General features: G+C 44.2%; 1 protein-coding gene across 1 annotated transcript; it reads left to right on the top strand.

The window, feature by feature from the left end:
* Positions 1-930: 930 nt before the first annotated feature.
* daglb (diacylglycerol lipase, beta) lies at positions 931-27,550 on the top strand. The gene is made up of 15 exons (XM_084322662.1): positions 931-1,568; positions 1,735-1,886; positions 2,574-2,748; positions 3,541-3,808; positions 5,730-5,852; positions 7,216-7,343; positions 13,202-13,328; positions 20,431-20,514; positions 20,930-21,007; positions 21,281-21,361; positions 21,904-22,031; positions 22,660-22,728; positions 23,675-23,747; positions 24,944-25,197; positions 26,154-27,550. The coding sequence occupies exons 1-15, from the start codon at positions 1,474-1,476 to the stop codon at positions 26,347-26,349; spliced, it is 2,031 nt and encodes a 676-aa protein (XP_084178788.1). The 5' UTR covers positions 931-1,473; the 3' UTR covers positions 26,350-27,550.
* The last annotated feature ends 160 nt before the right edge of the window (positions 27,551-27,710 follow it).

A 27,710-nucleotide genomic window follows, 5' to 3' on the forward strand; every position in this document is an offset into this window, starting at 1 on the left:
CACTTCACAACACATGAAGTCCATCGTGACTGTGGATATACTCGCGGTAGCTCCGTTACATACAATAAATTACCAAGTATGGCTTTGTCAATATTCCAATGTACAGTGTACAGTGTCCCCCACCCACCCCCTACCGACCCCCCCCCCCCCCCCCCCAACCCCACCCCACCTCTATACCCAACCACCTCCAATGTACAGTTTCTATGTTAAATGTATATGTACTCTCTTTTCTGGACTCTTTTTGTATCACAAACAGTACTGTATTTGCAAATTGAGCTGTAACTGTACCCATTCTGCAATCTGTTAATAAAGTTTTCAATCAATCAATCAAACACACAATTGTTAAGGGGATGCAGACCAGAGAAAGACTTTCGTCTTGTTTACATCAGGGTCCCCCATTTTAAATTTATGACAGACACAATATACAGATATATATTATGATATACAGTACTGTTACATTTGTGACATGCATGATATGCAAATATACTGTTAAACAGAGATCCTAACAGAAAATAATACATACGAGGGGGAGGAGACTACACCTAATCTTTACACCATATACCACGAATATGGTTGCACTATAAACATATTTTAATGCACAATATATAGTCCCTGGGGAAGTACAGAAATGTGCAAATTCAGAGTTTCATCAAATCAATTGCATTTCACAACGCAAGATTGTGAAATTCGTTGTGAGATCATGCAAGGTGTCTTCTGATTTGCGAGACTAGTAGTACTGTTCTATAATCTATTTCAAACCTAAAATGGAAGGAATACGTTTATTATTTTGTGTGCAGAAGATTATTGTGTGGTACAATCCAATGAGTTAAGTTATATCAGTGGATAGCGACGTTACACAGACGTGTTTCACAATTTGCGGAACTGTTGTACGATGTTCTTGTTCCGCTGGGGGATGACCACTAACCGAACACCACTGGACTGCGAACAAAACAAAACAGCACATAGGCAGCTAACGTTCAACCTAAATGAAACGTGGTAATGTTTTTCCCTGCATAATTAACGTCTTAACGTTAGTTAACAAACTAGGTTAACCAGTAACGTTATTGTTTTAGCTAGCTAACTAACTGTTAGCTGAACATTTCGGGACCAAGTTACGCTCGACCTAGGCTATGCTAACGATTTAGCTCGACAGTATCAAGTGAAGTCACAACATTGTTGTAACTGTTGGTTAATGGTTATTATAGGAGAATAATATGCGGTAAATAGGTTAGCCAGCTAACCTTAAATTGGTTAAGTTAGGCAACATGGAAACACATATGATCTAACGTTAGACAACGCACAACTCTAAATGTAAAAACAGACATTCTAGTTGCTGTGTCAGGGTGAAGTCATGCATATAAACTGTCTCGATGTCGTCACCGCACAAAGGTATTGTACTACTCACCTTTTACTAGTTCAAGTTAAATTGCGATCAACGAGGGCTTCCAGCTAGTTTGACCATTGGCTACCAAAATGCCTGGAATGGTGGTGTTCGGTCGGCGATGGGGAATCGCGAGTGATGATCTGGTATTCCCCGGGGCTTTTGAGCTGTTTATCCGGATACTCTGGTATGTAAATAACTAAATATACATCGCTGTACCATTTGGTCACATTGAATTGCAGTGACAGGCTGACAGCTAATCCCCAACATTCACTTGGTCAGATTACAGCCTTGGGGATATGATGGATACTGATCTAGCTGCCGCTTTCCTCTTAACCACCCATGTCCCGCAGGTGGATTGGAACGTTGATCCTCTACACTCTCCACAAGGGCCGTTTTGATTGTCCTGGTGGAGGAGTTCTCCACAGCTACCTGGTGGTTCTCTTGGTCGTGTTGGCGCTCATCATCCTCTCGCTGTGTACTATTATCTACGTCAGTGCTCAAGGTGAATTGACAGTTAATCACAATCCAAACTACAATATTAACATCCTAAATGTCCCAATTCTGAACTCAAGAGCTCACCTGCACTGTGTGTCTAGACCAGCAGTACCCAAACTCTTTGCCGTGGAGGAGGGCCAAAGGGCCGGACTATATCATGTGCAGAGGGCTGCTGCAAGCTTAATAATTTGGTCAGCACATGTAGCAACATTTAATGGAACAAGTAAATGACAGTGTCTTATGTCAAGATGTCTGTGTCCCTTGCAATAATCACATTATTTCAAAATAAAAAAAATTCTAGGCCCAGGTCTAGACAGGCAGTATTATGAACCACTTTCCTGATTTATTATGTTATGGAGGTTTAGTCACTGATTTATGTTTGCCAATACATAGTACCGTATATGGTGTCATTATTGTTTGTGTCATTATCATAGCCTAGCCGTAACAGCGTGCCAGATTACTAACACATGTTATCATAGGCTTGGTTGAGTACATACATAGGAAGGAAGTTAGTGAACCCAATTTAAATCTATGAGGGCAGGGTGAGTGGTCATTCAGTGCGGAGCCGGAGTGTCGGTCTGTCATTAGGATTATCAAGTGGGAAGGGTACAGCATATGGGTGTCTGCATTGTTTTATTGATCTTATTGTCTGAACCTGTGACTTTCTAAAGACCAGGCTGTCATTATTTCCCAGGCACCATTACTAACCCTGGCCCACGGCGCTCAATCCCTGCTCTGTTGTATCTGCGAACCCTGCTGTATATCCCTGAGCTGGTGTGGGCCTGTCTGGGGTCCATTTGGGTCTCTGGGGACAGCCAGGGGTGTGATCCTGCTGAGGTGGGCGCGGTCATCGCAGCAGTGGTTGCCAGGTGGGTTTGTGTCTTACAAGGAACATGGCATTTTTCACAGCCTTGTTGATTAAAGGAACATGCCAACACTGATGGGCTTACCGTCTTCTCCAGAGTCGGACGAGAAGATAAATACCAATTTCCTCTCTGTGCGTTCAGTAGGAAGCTATCCGGCTGCAGGTTATCTTAGCTTAGCACAAATTAATGGAAGTGGATATGGAGTGGCTAGGCTAGATTTCTCCTGAACACACAGAAAGGAAATTTCCCATAATGTTGCCATGTTCCTTTAAGATGAGATCAGAAACGGTCATATGATCGCTGAAACACATACACTTTTACTATTATGTAGACTATTTTGTTTTGTGTTTTTGTGTTTACATGTGATGTATTGTATATTGTATACATGCACTTTTATTATGTTCTTGTGTGATGTACCGCACATTTTATTGCTGTCTGATATATTGCAAATGTTATTGCTGTCATCTTGGCCAGGTCTCCCTTGCAAAAGAGATCCTGTATCTCAATGGGACTTCCTGGTTAAATAAAGGTTAAACAAAAATAATGTTCATAACGATAATAATAAACTTGATTTATTTTACACTTATCTAAGAATAGAGTTGATCAAGTGTTTAGCAGAAAACCATGAAAATAAGCAACTATGGAAATGCTGCAAATGCACATAAAAAAAAGCTATAGAATTTATGAAATGAATAAAAAACTATATATTAATATACTTTTTTCATGACCAAAAGGGGACATAATATGAGTACAGCTCGGGAGCCTGATGTTGTATCCTTTTTCAATGTGACCCAGTTGGATTCTGCTGATCGCTACGGTCATGGGGGTGGTGTTTGTGTTCGACCCGTTGGGGAGCACCCGCCCTCAGCCAGCCGCCGTGGAGCCGCTGGGGGTGCGAGACCTGCAGAGCAGTGAAGGCTCCCAGTTCCTATCCACCGCCCGCTCCCTGGCTGTCAAGGTGTGGGAGAGCAGGCTCCGGCTGCTGTGCTGCTGCCTGCCCCAGGACGAGAGCCACAGAGCCGCCTTCTCCAGCATCGCCCAGCTGGTCAGCGGCTTCTTCTCGGTGAGATTATAGATTATTATTCTCTATCCTCGTCCGTATGTGTAGATTAGTATCCTCTCTCCTTGTCTGTATGTTTAGATTATTATTCTCTATCCTTGTCTGTATGTTTAGATTATTATTCTCTATCCTTGTCTGGAACAAACTTCCCACCACAGTCAGGACAGCCGAAACCCAGCCGAAAATGTTCAGCTGTCGACTAAAGAAATCAATCAATATCTGATCAAATATAAAAAAGAAATACTAACCTTTGTACTGTCTTTTACTATTATGCACTCTGCTACTAAGGCAGGGGTCTCAAAGTCAATTTACCTGGGGGCCGCTGGAGGTAGAGTCTGGGTGAGGCTGGGCCGCATCAAATATTCCACAAAAAAAGGGTTTCAAGTATTCCAAAAATGTATTAATACATCAACAAACTACCCCTTTGCCTCATCATAAAACCTCACAAACACCAGCAACTGAGCATTCTCAGTGGTGTCAGTGGACTCATCCACAGCTATGGAAATGCACTGTGCATTTTTTTAAATTCTATCACAAAGCTGTTTAATGAAATCATCAGCCAGTATTTCAGTTATTCTGGTTGCTGTGCTATCTGAGGAGGATTTGCTTTTGTTTGCCTTCAAACATGGTCTCCATCACTTCAGTCATACATTATTTTATTATTTATGCATCAGATAATTGCTTCTTGTGTTTAGCCAACACCCATGCCACTGAGTGAGCACTTGGTTGCTTTTTATCGTTGTGACATAACTTTAACAATAATTCTGCTTGCAGCTTGATATGATGATTTCATTCCATTTATTTTTGTGGTTCTTAGTGCTGAAAGGTTGCATCAAAATAACTGTTTTGTTTCATATTGGCGTTTCAAATTGCGTTTCAAATTGCCACTCTTCACAAGAGCTACCGTTTCTTGGCACATTGTGCTGGTTGGAGGGAGGATGAACGCATATTTTTCAGTCCATTCACCTTTGAATTGCAGCGATTTTCACTGTTGACTTTTATTTTACTGGCCATCTTTGAACATGCCATATTCTTCTACTAGCTGCCTGCTGGCAAAACTATGCTACTCGCTACAGTACCTGCAGATTAGACTACCTGTAAATGCGCTGACCCGTTGAAAGAGACAACACGCATTCCGTGAAGACCCGCCCTACTCTGCCTCTGATTTGCAGACTGTGGGTGGGTGGGGGGATGCTGACTGGACGCTGAATATGATTGGACCAAAGCAGTAGACAGACACAGGCAGTTGGAGCAGTGCAGCCGGACAGGAGCTTGCAGAGGAGATAGCAGAGAATTTCGAGGATACCTGCTATACGCACTGATGACAGGATATATTTCCTTCCACTTGGTATCACCCCGGAATCACGTTTACCAACGTTGCTGCCATGAGCCTGCGCTATGGTAGCCTACAAGTGATAAAATAAATAAAACGCCCAACTTGCGTAACGACTCGGCAACAAGTTGCGCGCGGGCCGCACTAACACTAAACTTTGATGTCAAGTAGGGGGCCGCAAAATATCATCCAGCGGGCCGCGAGTTTGAGACCCCTGTACTAAGGAATCGACCATGTCTATATTAATACATACTATGCGAATATGCACTCAAGTCTGTAGCACTCAAATTCAACACTATTTGATGAACAATGTTACTTACCCTTAGCTGCCAGAGTTGTACTGCTGACTTGTTGTACAGAACTTGTAAGTCGCTTTGGATAAAAGCGTCAGCTAAATAACTAAATGTAAATGTCTGTATGTGTAGATTATTAGGATGTTTGAGCAAGTTAGTCTCTTGTCACATTGTCTCTTCCTTCCTCTTTCTCACTTTGTCACACTCTTGATTTCTCTCTTCTCCTCTCCTCTCCTCTCCTCTCCTCTCCTCTCCTCTCCTCTCCTCTCCTCTCCTCTCTCTGTGTTGTGTGGTGCAGGACACAGACCTGGTTCCCAGCGACATAGCAGCTGGCTTGGCTTTGCTCCACCAGGAGCAGGATAAGATGGAGCAGTGCAGAGACCCTGATGACATACTGGCCCACAGCCCCTCCTCCCCCATCGTAAGTACTCAACTCAAATTGTTAAGTAGACAGATTGTTTATAGTTTCCTGGTTTTGTAGCAAAGGAATTCTTTGAGACCTGACCTGGAATTGAGCCCAGAATGTAGTCAATCGGTGCAGTCAACGAGTCCATAAAATAATAGATGACCATCAATCAGTTTGTACTACCAGTGTTTTCCAAACACAGACTTATTTTGTGGCAGTCCACCACAATAAGGGTAATTCACTTTCTAATGAGGGAATGCAGCATCCTCTGCACTGGTCTGAAATGGCAAACCAGTGGCAAGGTTGCACTTTCAAAACAAGTCAAAGTCTTCTCTCTGGAGTTGTCCAGACGGTTTCTGTAGCTGCATCCTAGTCCTCTTTAAAAAAAAAAAAAAAAAAAAAAAAAAACTCTCTCTCTCTCTCACTCTCTCTGAGTGCGTTACTGAGAGTGTACGTGATTGGCCACCACAGCGTGGGGAGGTGTGGCCTCCGGTTAATCCGAGTTCTACTTTCTTGCGGAGCGCTGCTACATTTTCTTTTTGACCAACCCATGCAATAATAATTGTCCAACGCAACTACCCCCATTCAAAAGAAGGGGAAAGCTTGTTTTTACCACTTTCCCTGATCTGATGTGAATGTCCCCTAACAGAAAAGCTCACCACGAATACATCCTCCTTACTTCTAAAGTAACATATTAACATTGCGTCTTTATTGTGAGATCCACAGCCTTGGTTGACGCGCGCATGCGCTTTTCCGTAAGAAAACAGCTGAGATGAATTGTTTGGTTTATAGAAAAGAGTATTTATTGTCATTTACTTGAAGCTTTGTTTAGCGTGAATGGGTTCCTACCGGATGACGTGGAGGTGTGCTGGCTTATTCCCGTTGCATGGTGTCCTGTTTCCAATTTCTAAAGTTCCAAATCCATAGCGCTTGCGACGGTCAAAAACCGTCTGGGCTGCATGCCTTACATTCCAGTGTCATGTTTTTTACTAGCGCACCAGTCCATTGATAAAGTGAGTTCACACACTAGGGTGCTGTAATCACCGGTTCAAAATGGGCTGGACCAGACACGCCTCCACGTTGTTGAAGCAACACACATCCAAGTCATAACAAATAAAAGATGTTATCAATCAAGTTCATTTCAAATCGTTTTCCAAACAATATTGCTTCATATTTTTAACTAAATAAATAAATAAATATTAAGGACTGAATCTGGCTCCAACATTTATTATATATTTATTACCTACTCTTCCATTTCCTGTTCTGGTTTGCCTCCACCATGAAAAACCTGAGAGCAAAAAAGCCTGTGGGAGACACTGGTAAAAAAAATCTTTTATTTGGTTATTAGTTACTAATACATGCTTTTTAATATTTGAAGGGTGAGGATTTGGAGACAGAGTTGGAGAAAGCAGCCCATTGTATGCAGTTTGCTGCAGCAGCTTATGGCTGGCCCCTTTACATATTCTCCAACCCACTCACTGGGCCCTGCAAACTCAGTGGAGACTGGTAAGAACGCTACAAAGTAGGGGATGCACCAGCGCCTAATATTGGTATCCGATATCGGGCTAATAATGAGCTAAAATGGGGGATCAGTATCTAATTTCCCCCATCTCAAGCTCAGCCCTATTTTCTTGATCCTCCAATCACAACTGCTGCTTCCCCTTTGACAAACTTGATTGTTGGCAAGCATGCAACGTTGGCTTGTTTTGCTTCAATACAACCACGGAGGAAGGCAGGGACAGCGCTCCGGCCTTCTAGAGGACTAGCTAAGTCTAAACTGTGGTGGTAGTTAGGGTCGGGTACCGAACTCAATACTTTTAAGGGTACCAACAAAATTACATCGGTACTACCACGCTAGAACAATTGGTACCACATTTCTGTACCTTTACATGTACAGTACAAGAGGGAGCCTTTTCCACAAATATATATATATTACTGTCCCATCTCTTTGGAAAGACCAGACGAGGTCAGAGGAGTTTGATAATATTTACTGAGGATGGCCAGATAATGTTTATATTTAAACATTTAAAAACATAATACATGATCATGCGATTTAGTTTGTGTTGTTTTTGTTATTACAGAGAGTTAAGTACCGAAAAAGGTACCATTGGGTACCGATACCGAATTCCGGGAACTGGTACTGGTATCAGTTCAAATGTGAACGGTACCCAACCCTAGTGGTAGTTTTCATAAAAGTGTTGAGGGGAAGTTAGTTGAATATGGCCAGTTGGCCACCCAGAATATACAGGAAGGAAATCGCTGCGAAAAGGGGGCAACACCAAATCTTACGAGTCATCCACTACTTTATAGGTCACAGGGTTTCCCATGAATTACCTAGATTGTGGCGGCCCGCCACAGTCTAATTAGTCCCGCCACAGTTGTATAATGAACCAAAGAAAAATGTTAATAAAAAAAAAAAAAAGAAAAAAAAAAGTTTGCCAATAGGGATGCATCAGTAGTATTGGCAGTGGTAGTAGTCGTAATAGTAATCCACTATATTTTTTTATTTTCTAAAAAATAAACCAGTTCAACACAGGTAACCACTTGTTTAATTTCTTTGATGGCTCAAATGTATGCTCTAGTCCAGTGGTTCCCAAACCTCTCCTCGAGACACCCCAGCCGTTCCATGTATTTGTTAAATTCCACCACCAGCACACCTTGATTTGATTCAACTAATAAAGGACTAGTTAACACTTTCAGTGCCGGCCGTGTTTTCCTTTTTACACAGTTGAATGCCACCATCCACGGCCAATGTTAACGTTAATATCGCCTAATCTATGTCTTAAATTATGGCTATGTGTCTAATCTGCCCGTCGCTTATCAAATACTCATTTTCCAGTCAACATTGGCAAGGCAGATTGTATTTTTATCGCTTCATTTCCGTTTGAGAGCATATTGAAAATCACCCGTTTTCCGGGGAAAAACAACCCATGCCTATGACAATCTCCTTTTACTGGAATATTCCAGAACGTTGTCATTTGTCGTCCTATTTATGAATCGTTTTCAAATAAACGCTAGATGATCGATAGCAGGGTTAGAAATAAAAAAAAAAATTCCAAGGGCTTTTTTTTGTGTTTCGGGGGCACCGCATCTTTATGATGGAAATTAACATAAAGATTATAAAACACTTTTTGTCGACACTTTGTTTTTCAGTCTTCGTCCCTATGTTTGATAACGTAATGTTAATGTCTCCATATATAGGGCTCTACGCTAACCTTTTCCCCAAGGAGAACATGTGCTCCAAAAAATAAAATAAAAAAAAAAGACAGACCAGTGGGAGGCATGGTCTAACAACGTTCGAGACAGGGGAGGGTAGAATTGGATAATACAAAATTGGGATGGGAGAAAAATAGAAAATGGGGAGAAAAAGTAGATACAAAAAAAATTATAAAAAATCTAAATAAAGATTTAGGAGCACACAAAGAAATTTAGGAGCACAGTGAAAATTGTTCAAGTAACGGAGTTTATTAACAAACTATTTATTACATGCATATTATACTGTGCGTGTGCATACTAGGGATGGGCGTGAATAATCGTTACTCGTAGCTATGAGAAAAATAGAAATTATTAATAATTTGTATGAATTTTTTATTTATTTGTTTACATATTTGTTCACATGTATGTGTAAGATTATAACTGTTTGTTGGTTTCCTTAAACATATACGTGAATGAACAAAAAGAAGTAAAAAAAAATTAAATAATTTTTTTTTAAATTAAATATAATTTTTTTTTTTTTTAAAGATTTCTTTTTTTTTTTTTATTGCTAATTACAATTAAATAAATGTATTTATTATTTAAATGCCTATATATCATATTCGACGCAGACGGTAGGCTATATATAGCTCATTTAGTTATTAATCTAATTAAACTCACCTCCGGTTTTGGGGATATTAGCCTCCGGATTCTATTGCCCCCTTCCCTCTGGACAGTGTCCCGGCGATACTCCCTGTGTATTCTGTTATTATAACAAACCGACCCTCTGATTGATTCAGTTCTCAATAATAGTCGGGCCAGACTTGCTGAACAACTATATGTGACGTCCCCCTCTCCTCCATGTGTGATGGTGAAGCTCCTGTCAGTGGTAGATCCTGCATTCTACTAGGGGTGGGAATCACCAGTTTAATCACGATACGATACGATATCGATTCTTTGGACAACGATACGATATTATCCGATATCACACAGTCTGCCACGATACGATTCGATTCATGTGCCTGCGATCGATATGAGACGATATTATGTGCCCATTTAATACAATCAGTAACATTTAAATCAACAAACAAAAAAGGCAATGGAAATATCATGACATTTTTATTTTTGAGCTCTTCCAGACATTTAAATGAAAAACAATCTATTGTTTTTAATACAAATAGACCTCCTGTTCACTGTTTTTGGTTCATTTCTTTTTTCTCTCGATATTAATATCCTATTCACTGTCACAGAGCTGTATTTTGGCTGGAAAAGCATATTGGGAGTCCCAAGGTGCAGTACCGGCCAGATCCTGTTAGTGGGGCTATCCCCGAGAATGCACCCTCCCAGTCCCCACTTCTCTCTGCCTATGGCTCTGGGTTAGCTTGTTAGCTCACGCTAAAGTAACGTTATCTTCGATCTTTAACGCGACGTGGGCATAATGGAGTGACGAGGATTGCAAAGCAGGTTAGATGCATTGGACCCGTTGTGGAATAAAACAGCAGGGACATGTTTTGGGTCACAGAATAGGCACACTAGTCTTGCTCTAGTAGTGACGCTCTAGACGCTACTGGCAGCTGTTGATGTTAAACAGAGTTTGAGTTTCACAACACTGGGCGCGGGGCGATGACGTCGCCGTCGCCGGATTTTCAAAATAAGAGTATCGCAATATGAATCGATCTTTTTACGTGGCATCGATCCTGGCATCGATCCTATTTGATTATTGATAATAGATCGATATATCGATCTGGATCGATGTATTGTCCCACCCCTACATTCTACCTTTTGGGGATCATCTTAAACGGTGTCCTGCGAAATTCTACTATACCTGCTGGCAAGCATGGCGCACGCATTCGCATGACCCACAATCGTTCACACTACAATATCCTGCCACCTTGCTGACGAACGTCTTGTTGAGTCTTGTTGTTGATATATCTTAAACAATATCTTAAACATATGTTTTTCATTGCACCTTTTGAACTGTATATGCATGTAAATATTTGCATGTAATTGGCTTTGCAGCCGAATGTATTTGTAGATGATAAAATGTCGGTACACCTGTTGGAATTCGGAGTGAACTATAGGGTGACGTCACCCAGCTGTCCAAACATATAGGCGATTCGCGCTACGGCAGCAGTTCTCAGCAGAGTAGTAGAATTTCGCAGAACACCGGCTCGGACAGGTGACAGGCAGCGCGACTCGAGTGAGCCGCTCAGCAGCCTCGGCTGGAGATGCATCCTGCTGCAGGACCACAGCACCGATACTCTCAGGACCGTGTAACTTTGCGGACCCACACTCTCCACTCAGCCATTGGGTGGGACGGTCACGTGACCCAAATCAGCCAATGGGAGCGAGGGTCTGGAGAGTGTGGGTCCGCAAAGTGTCGCGGTCCTAAATGTGTCGGTGCTGTGGTCCTGCAGATGGATACTATTGCTCGGCTGCGCAATGCATTGGTTTGTGACGTCGCCCGATTCTTTTATTTTAAATATAAGAGGGTATTGGAACGAGGCATTAAATTAACAACATTTAAAACATTTTTTAAATAATAATCTTTGAAAGATAAAAAATAAAAAATATAAAATATATATATATATATATATATTTTTTTTTTTTATCTTTGAATTGCAGGACATTGCTTTGTTGTTGTGGGACGTGGGACAAACGGCCCAATATCAGGACTGTCCCGCGAGTCGCGGGACAGGTGGTCACCCTATGTGTACAGTATAACACATGATCCGCGCGGCTCAGAGGCTCCAGAATGAACTCTGGTAGACCCCGGCTGCATCAGTGAGAAGTAAAATGTGGAGTCAGAAATCCGTTCTCCCATTCACTTTCATTGAGTCCATTCCAAAAGGGTGATTTACCATCTGGGAGACTATAGTGGGCGCTTTTTTCACATCTGAGCGCTGGCGGTCCCTGGATCTCCAACGGTAGGCTGGCGTGATGCAATATGATTTCAGATCGCAAAAAAAAAAAAAAAAACCCGAGAATACTCGTGACCGTGGCATTCAACGGTCGGGGCGTAAACCCGAGAAAAGCCGTGAGTGGCACTCAAAGTGTTAAAGGAAAACTCCAACATTTTGGGAAATTTGCTTATTTCCCATCTACCCTGGAGTTAGACAAGAAGATGCATACCTTTTTCTTCTCTGCATGCAGTAAGAGTAGGAAGACGTTGGGAACTAGGAACCTACTTCCAGTGACTGACGCTAAGCTAGGCTAACGTTGCACGTCTTCCTACACTTACTGCATGCACAGAGAAGAAAAGGGTATGTATCTTAACACTCCAACATTTTGGGAACCCTGGAGTTAGACAAGAAGATGGATACCTTTTTCTTCTCTGCATGCAGTAGGAGTAGGAAGACGTTGGGAACTAGGCTAATGGAGGAACCTACTTCCAGTGACTGACGCTAAGCTAGGCTAATGGTGCGTGTCTTAGTTCCTACTCCTACTGCATGCACAGAGAAGAAAAAAGGTATGTATCTTCTTGTCTAACTCCAGGGTAGATGGCAAATAAGCTAATATCCCAAAATGTTGGAGTCTTCCTTTAAGTTGAATCAGGTGTGCTGGTGGTGGAATTTAACAAATACATTGAACGGCTGGGGTGCTTCGAGGAGAGGATTGGGAAGCTCTAGTCGATTTTGTGTTTTGAGCACAAAGTTCATCATAGATCTAGCCTCTTTATTTTGCTCTCAAAGTGCACCAGATTGATGCATTTAACTTTAAAATGTACAAAATAAAAGTTCCGGGAGGGCATGCCCCCGGACCCCCCTAGAAGGTCAAAGGTTCACCCCTCATAGTCTCTGAAAATACTGTGGGAAACACTGGGTCAATCAACTTTTAATTAAATGCATGATGGACATTGTTACTCAGCTGATAGAGTTGTACCCTTCCTGCTGTCTTGTTGTACAAAACTTGTAAGTCACGTTGGATAAAAGCGTCAGCTAAATGACAATCTAAATGTAATGATGTGGGGACTTCAGAAAGGGGGGAAATGTCCCGTTGAAGTATTTCTAAATGAGAACTAACCGCACGTTAGTGAACATATCGATTACTGGCAGTGGAAATGTGGTTTGAGTACATCCCTAATGAGTACATCTGGTCTTTGTATTAGGGACAGTGACTTTGACCTATGGGATTGGGAAAGAAGCCGACTAAAGTGTGTTTGCATATTGCAGCTGTAGGAGCCAAGCGGCAGAGTACGACATTGTAGGAGGAGACCACCTGGGCTGCCATTTTTCTTCCATCCTGCAGACTACTGGTCTGCAGTACAGAGACTTCATCTACGTCAGCGTACACAACCAGGTAATATCCATTCTGGTATCCCTGAATAATATACGTCAGTTTCAGCAGCTCTCCTGCCCCACTCAAAAGTAAGGGTGGGACAAAAGATCAATACTGCCATATATCGTCATACTTCCTTTTGCAACACGTTATTGATATTTGGGGGGATTTTTAATTGTATTTTTTTGCTTGACATTTTACTGCAATAAAAATAATTGGAATGAGGATGAAAACGTTATCTTATTAGATAAAACGGATTATGTATATATCTTTTTATTGCAGTTGGTAACATTACCCTGTTGGGGACATAATTAAAAGTTTATGATAATCAAGTTGTGATCAGTGTGTGTTAAAGAGGCACTATGCAATTTGTTGTACATTGTATAACTCCTTCAAGCACTGCAGACACAAGTGGTTTCTTTTCAACGGGTTTATTAAAGGCTTGGTCCTCCAATCCACCGTGAAAACTTAAACAGAAACATATACGTTGCGTCAGGTCAACACAAACAATAATATACACGATATGAAAACAATACATCAGAAAAGCAAAATACAAACAAACATTAATTACCTCGTTGGCTGCATGCTACATAAAAAAGGGGTCTTGTTCTTCTGTTCTTGGTAACAGTCTTAGTGGTACACTACACATAGTCGTACACTCTTCGAATCTAGAGAGCCTGTACAACTCGTCTCACCATTCCTGCCGCTGCAGGTGTCTTAATGAGTCCCAGTCTCCCAACATCCCTGCCGCTTGCTCGCAGGTGTCTTAATCAGACCCAAATATAACAACACAACAGCAGCCTAACGGGACACCACATATGACCAGACGTCAAAATTAATATATTATAAATTGTAGCAAATTAAATAATAAAGAAAATAAGAAATGAAACATAAATACATTCTCAAATATTACACTTACAAACTGAAATAACATAAATGATGAAACCATATAATGGCCACAGTTACACATTGTTTCATGTACAATTAGCCAGTTTGTGATGCACACCAAAAAATCGTATAACCTTTCATGACATTCAATACATAATTAAATTTCTTTCTTTTTCAGTTACACACATAGTGTTACAAAGGGTCAGATTAAACCGAATATATGTATTTATTGATTGATATATATTGCATAATATTTGTATATCGTTTGATATCCCTTGTGTATTCTTTGTACATATACACGGAATATCCCTTTAACCTACTACAGACCATAATATTTCGTTCTCTTATTGGATGGCGTGCCACCAGCGCCAGTGTCTTACCCCCAGAGTCGAGTTCAAAGCTACCGTCAAGGCTTGTCTCAACATGCCCGGTTCTGCCCAGGACTACGAGACAGGAATAAGGCTGGTACTAGTTTGTTCCCCCAACATATAAATATGGCGCAGGTGAATACAGAAGTAGTTCAGTCCGCAGTCCGTTCAGTTCGAGTTCGAGTTACCCAAGTGAAGCCTCACCCACTATGCAACGTGCGGTGAAGTGGGCCCGTATTGCCCCAAAATAGAGTCTTGTTTTATCCTAATACGTTTGTTCAACGTATCGTTCGCTCCCTACTAGTAAGCCTTCATCACGAGTCAAAGACCAAGTGAAGTGAGCAATTGTGTGTCTAAATAGAGCACTTATAGCCGCGTGCGAATAGGATAGTAAAGTATTAGAGCCTAGTTGAGTAACGTCAAGTTCAACTAGGTTGGTGTGGAGTACCGCGCACCGGAGGATCTGCACCGGTGAATGCGGAGCCCCTTTCCGGCTGGAGTATTATTATTATTGCTTTGGACCAAGCTGTTGGAGCGGATAAGAATCGTCTACACCCACTGCTGTGGGACCTGCCCGTGAGGACATCACTCGAGCCCGTCTCTATTGGAGAGGCTGACCGGCTTCCACCTGTGCTGCACGCATACTGGGATTACAGTCGCTGCCTTTCGTCTGCTGAGCAGGGAGTAATATACCGCCTCCGGGAGCCTATTGAGTCCCCGCTGACCCAGACTTTGCATTAGAGCATTGCCTCCCCCTGCTGGCTTACAACCGGTGGAACCCCCTACCAGTATCCCCTAGATATAATTCCTAATATTCAAGTTGTATTATTATCTCATGCGTAATATGAGAATGGACATTCATTATTGATTTGCCTACGCACATTCCTTTGCCTTACAAGTGCATTCAATTAACGTATATTATGTATTCTTGCTGCTAATAAATACTTAAAGACAACTTTGTGTAGAACCGATTCATTGTGGGGAAGTGTTCTCATCATATACTAGTGTACGGTATGGCCAGTATAATGTACATAAGACGGTAGTGGTTTAATGATACCATACTTGATTAATACAGTCAGGGAATTGTACCCCTCAGTTACAATTGGTCCTTCGAGCCGGAGAGAATTAGCGTAATATTAATATAATATTAATATTGACATGGCCGATGATGAACACTCCACAAACGGTTCTCCTAAGCTAGATCGCCCAGAGCGCCGACGGCAGCCACCTCTTCACCTAGAGGACTACGTTGTCAGTCCAATACCTAGCTTTAAAAGGAAGTTAAATACGGATAAAGTAACTAAAGCGGATAGTAAAATTATGTCCAACCCTACCGACCAGGCTACCCCGCCAGTAGAGACCCTAGTGGGTTCTAACGTAACTGACCAAGCTCACGGGGGGGACCAGGAGGGACATGACATGACTTTACCCCCAGACAACGCCAACGGGACAGTCCCCGGAGAGCTCCAGGATAAAGAAAGCCCTCCCGGGACGGAACCCGACCCACCACAAGAAGAGACGCGCACCCAGGAGATGGATCTCCTCGGTACGCGACAGGAGAACGGATCTCCAACGAGTACTGCCGGGAGCCGATCGCCTCGACCGGCGTCTTCCCCCAGCGAGGCGGACAAGATGCTGGCACAGGCACTCATCGCCACCCTGGCAGCCTCTACCGAACGCGATCGACTTCAGGGTGAACGCGATCGACTCCAAGCGCAACAGACGAGCGAGCGCGAACAAGCTGCAGACGAACGAGAGCGCCTTCACGCGCAACTCCAAGCGCAAGCCCTCCGTGAACGCGAACATTCTGCAACCGAGCGAGAGCGCTTCCAGGCGCAACAAAGGAGTGAAGACGACCGCATAAGACTGGAGACCAGCCGCCTTCAGACGGAAGAGAACATTGAAAGAAGCCGCGCCGGTGCACAGCACGCCGCCGCCAATGCACAGCGCGACGTCGCAAATGCACAGCTCCACGCCGCCCATGCCAGCGCCAATGCCCAGCGCGACGCCGCCAACGCACAGCGCGACGCTGCCCAGGCCAGCGCCAATGCGCAGCGCGACGCCGCCAATGCCCAGCGCGAAGCAGCGCGCGACGCAGCCCATGCCCAGCGCGAGGCAGAGCGCGACCGGCTGCAGGCGGAGCTGATGGACAAACTGGTTGCCATGGCGACACCCCCTCTCTCCGCACGGAGCTCCCGGAGATCGTCACGACAAGGGTCTAGGACGCATTCCCCTACCCGACCAAGCGACCCGGGACCCCGCAAACAGGAGGATCCTGTCCACGTCTCCGAACCCCCTCCCCGGCCGGTCCATACGAGACCCAGCAACCGGGAAGAACCGGACCACGCCGAGAGACTGAACCGAAGACTCCAGGACCTAGCAGAGGAAGAGGAGGAGGAGGAGGAGGAGGAATGTCAAGCCGACCAGCAGCAACGTACTCTGGACAAGGAGGTCCAGTACAGCCCAGAAGTCAGCCCCGAGGCCCTGCGCTACAAACCCCCGACTCAACTCACGGGTGAGTTTGACGCACCGCCAGCCCCGAGGAACAGCACCTGGGTACCCGACCTTCGGTACCCACCAAGCACCAGCCCACCAGAAGACCCAAGGCAACCGACCAACAGGAGTGCTCCACATTGACCAACATAGCGGGACCCCCCGAGTGCTCCTCAAAGTGGTCAGAGTGCTCCTGAGCTACGAGGACAAGGTCCTGGACACTTACGCCGTCCTGGACGATGGGTCTGAAAAGACTCTCCTCCTCGCTTCCGCAGCAGCCCAGTTGGGCCTGCGGGGTGTCAAAGATACCATGACCATACGCACCATCAGAAGGGACCAGAAGACCATAAAAGGTGAAAAGGTCTCCTTCAAGATAGCAGCGGTGGACCAGCCCGAGAAGCAGTATAGTATAACCAACATCTTCACCAGCCACGACATAGGCTTGTCTCAGTACACCTACCCCATCCCACAGCTGATGGCCAAGTATGTGCACCTACGTCAACTACCTATACCGCTTATCGATGGCGCCACACCGACCCTGCTCATCGGCTCCGACCACGCGGACCTCATTCTCCCAATTGAGGCGGCCCACATCGGACCCAAAGGATGCCCAGTCGCGGTTCAGACCCGACTGGGATGGACGCTCCAGGGCCCCCTCTACGGACTTGACAGTCAACCCACGTCTACACGCTGCCTACACACAAAGGCGAGCGACACCGGCCACTCCCTCGTACAGCAGAGGCTATTGACATTAAGCGAGAGGCCCGTGAGAGAACCGTGGGCACCAGAGGGAGTTCGGAACTCCACCCCCCTCAGCTGCGCTTCAGACGTAGCTGACCTCGAACCCAGCACCCCAAGCGACTCCTTGACGGGGCGGCCGGGACCGGCCCCTCCTCAGACTGGGTACAGAGCAAACAAGAGAAACAGACGGAGGAGGAGGAGGCACAGCCAAGCACAGATCAAAGCAGTCTCAGGCCCGCTTCCTCCTAAGCCCCCCTTCATCCCGTCCAGTCGTCATGACCATAGACCAGTCACTACCCCGAGCTGCGTTGCCGGCCGGCCGCGTAAGCAAAGTGACCACTGGTGCCGACGGAAAGGTCAGAGCGGCAGAATTGCTCGTCCAAGGGCGGACCTACAACCGACCCGTGGCGAGGCTGATAGAGTCGCCAAGGCTCCCCGACTCGCTTAATGACGACCATGACCCCTGACTTTGTGAACTGCCTACCCTCACCACAGACATTGAGTAGTGGACAGTGCGGTTAATCTGTCTCTGCTTAGCTAATTAGGTGGGACTAATTAGGAGGCGGCTGTTACAAAGGGTCAGATTAAACCGAATATATGTATTTATTGATTGATATATATTGCATAATATTTGTATATCGTTTGATATCCCTTGTGTATTCTTTGTACATATACACGGAATATCCCTTTAACCTACTACAGACCATAATATTTCGTTCTCTTATTGGATGGCGTGCCACCAGCGCCAGTGTCTTACCCCCAGAGTCGAGTTCAAAGCTACCGTCAAGGCTTGTCTCAACATGCCCGGTTCTGCCCAGGACTACGAGACAGGAATAAGGCTGGTACTAGTTTGTTCCCCCAACATATAAATATGGCGCAGGTGAATACAGAAGTAGTTCAGTCCGCAGTCCGTTCAGTTCGAGTTCGAGTTACCCAAGTGAAGCCTCACCCACTATGCAACGTGCGGTGAAGTGGGCCCGTATTGCCCCAAAATAGAGTCTTATAGCCGCGTGCGAATAGGATAGTAAAGTATTAGAGCCTAGTTGAGTAACGTCAAGTTCAACTAGGTTGGTGTGGAGTACCGCGCACCGGAGGATCTGCACCGGTGAATGCGGAGCCCCTTTCCGGCTGGAGTATTATTATTATTGCTTTGGACCAAGCTGTTGGAGCGGATAAGAATCGTCTACACCCACTGCTGTGGGACCTGCCCGTGAGGACATCACTCGAGCCCGTCTCTATTGGAGAGGCTGACCGGCTTCCACCTGTGCTGCACGCATACTGGGATTACAGTCGCTGCCTTTCGTCTGCTGAGCAGGGAGTAATATATACCGCCTCCGGGAGCCTATTGAGTCCCCGCTGACCCAGACTTTGCATTAGAGCATTGCCTCCCCCTGCTGGCTTACAACCGGTGGAACCCCCTACCAGTATCCCCTAGATATAATTCCTAATATTCAAGTTGTATTATTATCTCATGCGTAATATGAGAATGGACATTCATTATTGATTTGCCTACGCACATTCCTTTGCCTTACAAGTGCATTCAATTAACGTATATTATGTATTCTTGCTGCTAATAAATACTTAAAGACAACTTTGTGTAGAACCGATTCATTGTGGGGAAGTGTTCTCATCATATACTAGTGTACGGTATGGCCAGTATAATGTACATAAGACGGTAGTGGTTTAATGATACCATACTTGATTAATACAGTCAGGGAATTGTACCCCTCAGTTACACATAGTGATGTATCGTTGATGAAATGTCTTGCAATATATCGATTATCACATGCATCGTCATATAATTTTTTTTTATCTACTTTTTCTCCCCATTTTTCAATTTTTTCTCCCATCCCAATTTCGTATTATCCAATTCTTCCCTCCCCTGTCTCGAACGTTGCTAGACCATGCCTCCCACTGGTCGGCTGCAATGTGGACGAAGCCTTGCATCACGTGTCCCCTCCGGTACACGAGGAGGCAGCCGTCGCATCTTTTCACCTGTACAGCATGATCTCTCAGCGGCGAGGGTCTGCGTGGGAGGCTCACGCTGCCCCCGATACTTCCTGATTCTGCTGTACAGGCGCACCAACCGACCTGTAGAAGTCGCTGTCCACAACGTCCGATCCCCACCCACCGGCTTTCCCACCCCCTAATACTGCCAATTGTATTAGTATGAACGACCAGCCAAGCCGGAAGCAACGCCGAGCAGCATCTCCTGCGTTAGTGGCGAGCGCCTTGCCCACTGCGCCACTTAGCCGCCACCGCATCGTCATATTATTGTTATCAAGGGCCAAATTGGTCACAGCATCGTATCGTGAGTTACTCGTATCGTCCCACCCTTACTCAAAAGGGCGTTTGGCTTTACCAGGATGTCATTGAAAATCATCATTTGTTAATTGACCCAGCAGGTCAAACAAAGGATGGTTAAAACAAGGGTAGGCAAGCCTAGTTACACTCAGTCATGGGGAGTCAACCAGGCAGTTAGTTAGGGACATAAGCGATTGGACCCTCTGGGTCCGGCAAAAAAAGGTTTAGTTGATTGAAGTTAAGGTAATAGCTGGATATGATTCAAATAAGGATTTATATGGATTGTATACTGTTTATCAATATTGACACATGTTTTAATTTTTTTGTAGATCTACGAGATCCCATTCTTTGTAGCTCTGGATCATAAGAGAGAAGCTGTATTAGTGGCTGTCAGAGGAACACTGTCTCTCAAGGTGAGTCTCTCATGGGCCTTGAAAATGTTTTGAAAGTTTGCGAATTTTAGAAATTAAATGGGGCCTTTTTAAGGGGTTTTGAGAATGAATAGTCTTGCAAACATTCAGATTCATTCATTTAACACGTATTAGGTACTATGACTCTGTCTTGCATAAAATGGTTTTACACTTGTTTCAGAAATGAAAAATATCAGGGTTAGGTCTGCACTGAATTCGTCCATATAACGGCATCAACATGTCACATGTCCAGAGGAGAAGTATTATAATAATTATGTATTGGTATTTGGTATGGAAGCCGTGAACAATCCTAAGATGACAGATTTGATCTTTTATTTGTTGTATGTGATACCTCTGTGATACCTCCATGCCACGCATGTTTCTTCTCACAGTCGCTCATACTCTATCTGTCCTGTAGGACGTGTTGACAGACCTGTCTGCTGAATGTGAGAACCTGACTGTGGAGGGAGTTCCTGGAACCTGCTATGCCCACAAGGTGAAATGACATGTCAATACATTCTTCCTATTTGTACACCATTTTGAAAAAGCTTCTTTTGTGGGAAATTACTGTAATTCCCTAGTGAGTAATATTTATTTTTATATGGGGAGAATAGCTGCATGAAAACAGAATTCAATAAAAATTACGCAGCAATTGTTGACAAATAAGTACATGAGAATAAATCGAAAGCTGCTACTGACCAGCGCCATCTTGGAACGTCACCTTTATCCTGATTGGTCAGCCAATGGTTCTCTTTCCGTGACTACCCAGGGCATGTCTCAGGCGGCGGGCTACATCTATAAGAGACTGATCAACGACGGTATCCTGAACCAGGCCTTCTCCATCGCACCGGTACGTGTTCAAAGTACACTTCAGTCACTTCTCAGTACCTTCTTCAGTAGGCAAATGTTGGGTCAGGTTGGGCTTTCCCAAGGCTCATCCTCAGCTTCTTCTACGGAATGAAAGGTTACCAGTTCTTTCAAACTCAAGCTCAGGTGACATATTTTCTTTGAAGGCAACAGCATGTGATGGGAGTATAGAGGCAGTGGGTAGAGGGAGAGAGTGAGAGGTGTGGGTAGCGGGAGCAGGACATCCAGTACAGCTTTGGTTAGAACTGGTTATGGCCACGAGATACGTGCTTCTCTCACTCAAACCTTTCAACCCTGTCAGGCTTATTTATGTCCCAACTCGTCGCTCAACAAGTAGTGTCGTAGTTCCAAGAGATACCAACTCCAATTATAAAACGTGCCTTTAAATAAGATGACTAAAAGCCCTGACCCAAGCCCTGTTTTGGTCCTGTGGGTGAAACCAGGGTGTTTTTTTCCACGAACAACACCATAAATAACTGCACTGTGTATTGTGTGCTTGTGTTTGTCTTGTGCTTGCGGCTCCAGGAGTATAAACTAGTCGTCACAGGTCACAGTCTGGGCGCGGGAACGGCTTCTCTGCTGGCTGTCCTGTTGCGTAGTTCCTACCCCACCCTGCAGTGTTACTCGTTCTCTCCACCAGGGGGACTCATGAGGTAGGAATAAATGAATTGGGATCTAACAGTCTGGCAACCAGTGGTGCGTTATTGAAATCATCTGGGGTTGCACGCACCTAATGGCGCCACGTGCATGCGCGCTCCCGCGAATGCGCATTTAATGTCCCCTTGCTTGAGCACAGACTAAAGACAGTGCCTAATTGCCTCTTCGAATGGAATGTAACACATGTCATTCACAACAAGTTAGGTGTGAATGTATCTGAGAACGTATTTAACACACCTGACGACCGGCGCTATTGATATGCAAATAGCGAGTACTTATCTGGGGTTACCCCGTCCCATGAAGAACGCATGCCTGCTGGCAACTGTGTGCAAGCAGCTGGCACTGTCAACGCCAAAGGTTGGTTCCCTGGACAGAAAGTAGACAGGTTCTTCTAAAATGTAAAGGACGGCTTAGCACCCAGTAACTTTGAACAACTTACTTTGAAAATACACAATATTCACACACACACACACACACACACACACACACACACACACACACACACACACACACACACACACACACACACACACACTTCCCCCCACACTTATTGCACACACTAATCGCAGACATTCCTCCCTCCCTAATTGGCTCTTCATGTTGTCTATTTCTCTGACCACACAGTAAAGCCCTGGCTGATTACTCCAAGGCCTTTGTGATCTCTGTTGTGCTGGGAAAGGACCTGGTGCCCAGGTAAGACAGCCATGTGTACAATATGCTGTTCTTTCTGTCGTCTCACCTATAAATACATGTATATTCACTGCTTAGTTTCTGTAGTCTCACCTATAAATGCATGTATATTCACTGCTTAGTTTCTGTACTCTCACCTATAAATACATGTATATTCACTGCTTAGTTTCTGTCGTCTCATCTATAAATACATGTATATTCACTGGCACTGCTTAGTTTCTGTACTCTCACCTATAAATACATGTATATTCACTGCTTAGTTTCTGTCGTCTCATCTATAAAGACATCTATATTCACTGGCACTGCTTAGTTTCTGTACTCTCACCTATAAATACATGTATATTCACTGCTTAGTTTCTGTCGTCTCACCTTAGTATAAATACATGTATATTCACTGCTTAGTTTCTGTCGTCTCACCTATAAATATGATGAATAGTTTATTTTCGGTCTTTGTTTACAAATCAATCAAAAACACACTGAAAAAAAATATATACTTTAATATAAGAAAGAAAAACTCAATATAAGAAAGAAAAACGTGTCCATTCATAAATACATGTATATTCACTGCTTAGTTTCTGTCGTCTCACCTTAGTATAAATACATGTATATTCACTGCTTAGTTTCTGTAGGTAGTTTGGAATTATTCTCTCACTTGGATCTCTGTGGATACCGATAGAGTGAGTGTGTGTGTGTGTGTGTGTGTGTGTTGGGGACTCCTCTGGAAAGTGCTGGATTCAGAGGCCCAACATGCTGTGGCACAGGGACTATTCTAGACTCCTGAGTGATGGAGAGTCTATATTTGGCTCTGCCCTGTTATTACAGTCAGGCACAGAGGGAAAGTAAAACGAGAGCAACTCACACTTAACCCCATTTCTCTCTGTTCATCTCTCCCTCGATTTATTGTCTTCAATATTCTCTGTTGACCCTCCCTGTCTTTCTCTTTGACCAGATTGAGTATTCCCAATATGGAGGATTTAAAGAGACGGATCCTTAAAATGGTCTCCAATTGTAACAAACCCAAGGTGAGAAACACGTTAATGTTTGTTGTCAACCTTCAGCGACTTAGAATCTACTCTTACCGCTACTCATAATCGTACTGTAACTCATGGTAAATGGACTGCATTCATATAGTGCTTTTAACCAAAGCACTTTGCAATTTATGCCTCACATTCACTCACACATTCACACATCGACGGCGTAGGCAACCATGCAAGGTGCCGACCTGCTCATCGGGAGCAGTTAGGGTGTTAAGTGTCTTGCTCAAGGACACTTTAACACACTGCCGGGAGGAGTCTGACTCGAACCGGGAACCTTCCGCTTGTGAGACGACCGGTCTACCTCCTGAGCCACTGTCGCCCCAACTCATGTAGGCCTGTGTAGCTGAATGGGTAGCGTACAGCAATGCACACTGTTAGGGTTAAGGATGTGATTCATACTGAGGCCACCCATGCTAAAACCATGTGTACATTACAAATTATATTGTATGTGATGTTTTGTGTCGCATCTCCCTTTAGTTACAGTTGGCACATGCTATACGTTGCCCTGTTATGTTGCACGGAATGTTGCCTGGTCTTAAAATTAGATAAGATATTCCTTTATTGATACCCTTGGGGAAATTCAGGCATCATAGCAGCATGGGGGGGGGGGGGGGGTTAGGGTAATAGTAGAAAGACATAAATATAGGCAATAAAATTGTATCTGAATATAGAAAGATATGAGGGGGAAAAAACAGTGTAAAGAACATAATTTACTCTGAATATACTGTAAAAATATGAGAAGGTAAATGGTGTAATCAAAGGTGCAGATGAGGGTCTGTATGCCTAATCAGTTATATTATACGTTATGGTAAATATGGACAATTTGAATCTTAATATATACTTAGTAAACAGTATACAACACAGGTGCAATATACACAAGGTACCCTAACTGGCACGATAGATGTCATACATTATACGTTGTAGTTTGTGCAGAGTCGGACACACTTAGTGATCAGACATTCCTAGTAGTTCTCGAGTTCTGCGGCCGTTAGTTCTCTGACAGTCCCTGCCCACGGTTGTGGAGCCTGATGGCAGCCGTAAACCACTTTGGATGAAAGTGTCCATACAATGACCTATGTTATAATATCATAATTACGTGCTATGCATTTGTCAACATAGAAAAATAAATCGTATTGCAAGCGAGTCATTCTCATTTGTCTCTCTCTCTGACTGCGTGACAGTACCGCATACTGCTGCAGGGATGTTGGTATGAGCTGTTTGGAGGAGACCCCGACAACTTCCCTACCGAGATGGACAACAGAAGGGAAGAGTCACTTAGCCAGCCATTACTGGGGGAGGAGTCGCTGATGATCCGCCCCTCATCGTCCTATCAGAGCCTGGCGTCGGACGATTCGCCTGCCCACACGGCTGCCCATCTGCCCCTCTTCCCGCCTGGTCGTGTTCTGCACATCATGGAGGATGGACCGTCTCGGAGGTTTGTGTTGCCGCTCATCACCACTCATACTCCCTTGAAAGATGTCGGATGAATACAGCCTGGAATTTTGAGAGCAGTGTTCCAGATAGATATGTTTATTATTATTTTTTTTCTACTTTTTATCCCCTCTTTTTCTGTATTTTTCTCCCATCACAATTTAGTCATTATGCCAATTCCCTTCCCTCACTTCCTGGTCGTTGCGCACATTTGCCCCCCACTTGCCGGTCTAGGGAGGGTTGATGGATACTATCACATGTCCCCTCCGATACATGTGGAGTCAGCCAGCTGCTTCTTTTCACCTGACAGCGAGGACTCTCACTGGGGGAGCGTAACGTGTGGGAGGCTCACACTACTTCCCCCAGTTCCCTTCCTTGCTGAGCAGGCGCCCTGACCGACCTGTAGGAGTCGCTGTTTACAACGACCAGGATACACACCCCACCGGCTTCCCACCCACTAACACTGCCAATCGTGTTAGTATGGACGACCGACCAAGCCGGAGGTACCGCTGACAGCTGGATTCGATACCAGTGTCTCTGCGGTGGTAGGCAGGCGCTTAGTCCACTGCGCTACCCAGCCGCCCTAGATAGATATGTTTCTTAAAGGTTTCAGAGGGAGTAATGGAATTTCAGGGAATTTTACAAATGGGCCATTTCACAGGAATATGCCGGAATGTATTTTACAGCTTGTATGACACACATTCATTGTATTAGATTGTTGTTATGAGCCATTATGGCCACATTGCTGAACTGAAACATTTTAGCTCACTGAAGTTTTCCGACAGTAATGGAAAAGCCATAAAATTTGAATCAGGACCAAGGTCCAAAGCCCTATAAAGATGTATTACTTGTGTAATATACATTTCTTCTTTACAAGTCCATGTGGCGTCACGGGTGGGATGCTCCTTTAACGGTTTCCATCTGTTCTCTCTCTTTCTCTTTCTCTCTCTCTCCTTTCAGATCCTGTTTTTCCCAGGTGCGGTACCGTGCCGAATGGTCCAGTGAAATGGCGTTCCGGGGTATCTTGATCAGTCCCAGGATGATCGCTGATCACATGCCCGATGCTGTACTCGGAGCGCTGCGCAGCCTGTCCAGTGACAAGCCCTACTCCCTCTGCCCCTCGTCGCTAAGCAACAGCCACCTTAACGTCATCTGAGATATAATATTATGTAGTGTGTATAAGGAAGCAGTCTTATCTCCAGCCCATACTCCCGAGTCCTTATCTTAAGTCCCCTTCTCCCGAAATCTTAGCAGCTCAACCCCTTTTTGTCCGGTTCAGGGCTGTCTCACAGTCAGGTCCTCGATCCAGCATATTCCAAATCTCTTGACCCAGGCCCTCTGCTCCTGCTGTTTTTGGCCACAGGCTTCATCCTTAAGTTCCTTGCCTTCACAGCAAACACAGACCCTGGGATTATGATTGTTAATGTCAAGGGAATTAATGAACATGTACAGACATACCTGTAATAATCTCTATGAATGAACCTGACTCATCAAAAGACTGCAGCACTGTCCTCTCGAGGGCTTGGGAGTTTGAATTGCACTTTTTACTTTATTTATATATATTTGATTTATTGAAATTTTTATTGCATATCTCTTTCATTTTGTGTGATGCCATGACCATTATGCCATTGTCACTGACTGTGCTTTGTGTCAAAAAGTAGATAGCAATGCAGTTTGACTGTAATTGGGATGTTATCCATGTTTTGTCTTTTCGTTTTTGTGACTGCTGGATTGCTGGTAGAGGCTACCCTTTGTCACTGATGCAGTGTCTTGATATTTTGTTCCCCTCGTCAGTGGGAAGGACCAGGGTTTATAGTTGGAATCGTAAGAGGAGGATGGGTTACAGCGCTGGGTTTGTCTTCCAGTGAGACAGGGAGAAGCCATTTTCAAATGTCTGTTCTCTTACGATTCTAGGTTTATAGCAGTTTGATCCTGGATGTGAGGATAAGGGCACCTTCTACCTCAAAATGTGGATGTAAAAAGGCTATGTTTGTTGTCTAACTGTGATTTGTCCCTGTCTTGTGTCTTTGCCGAATGTCTGAGACGTTTAAAATCAGGGTGAATAGTGCCTATGCATCACAAGTCGACAAAATCACTAAACAGAATAGGAGACGAGCTCAGTACAGTGACAATAATTTTACAGTGCACATTGGATGATGCAGATTGAATAGTGCATGATGTTTACTACATGTTTATTTGGCATGAAAACGTTCATATGTGAGGTAGAAACATTTCCTGTACTTAAATATTCAAAATACATTTTGTGGGAACCGTTTACTTGCCATATATTACAGTACATGTCATTTTATCAGGTAATATAAACTTTGAGCAAGTGATGTATGCATAAGTGTTCATCCGACCTGAATACAGTGTGATGGACTCCTTGATGCAAATAAAACATTTCATTAATCACTTAAGCTTTTCGATTCATTGGGAGCAACCTGTTGAGTAATATATAGTCCAAGACAAATGTGAACGTTCAACTATGCCGACAAAGTCAGGTTCACCGCAAACCAA

Source organism: Notolepis coatsorum (genome assembly GCF_963971535.1).
Source record: "Notolepis coatsorum genome assembly, chromosome: 10".
Lineage (NCBI taxonomy): Eukaryota > Metazoa > Chordata > Actinopteri > Aulopiformes > Paralepididae > Notolepis > Notolepis coatsorum.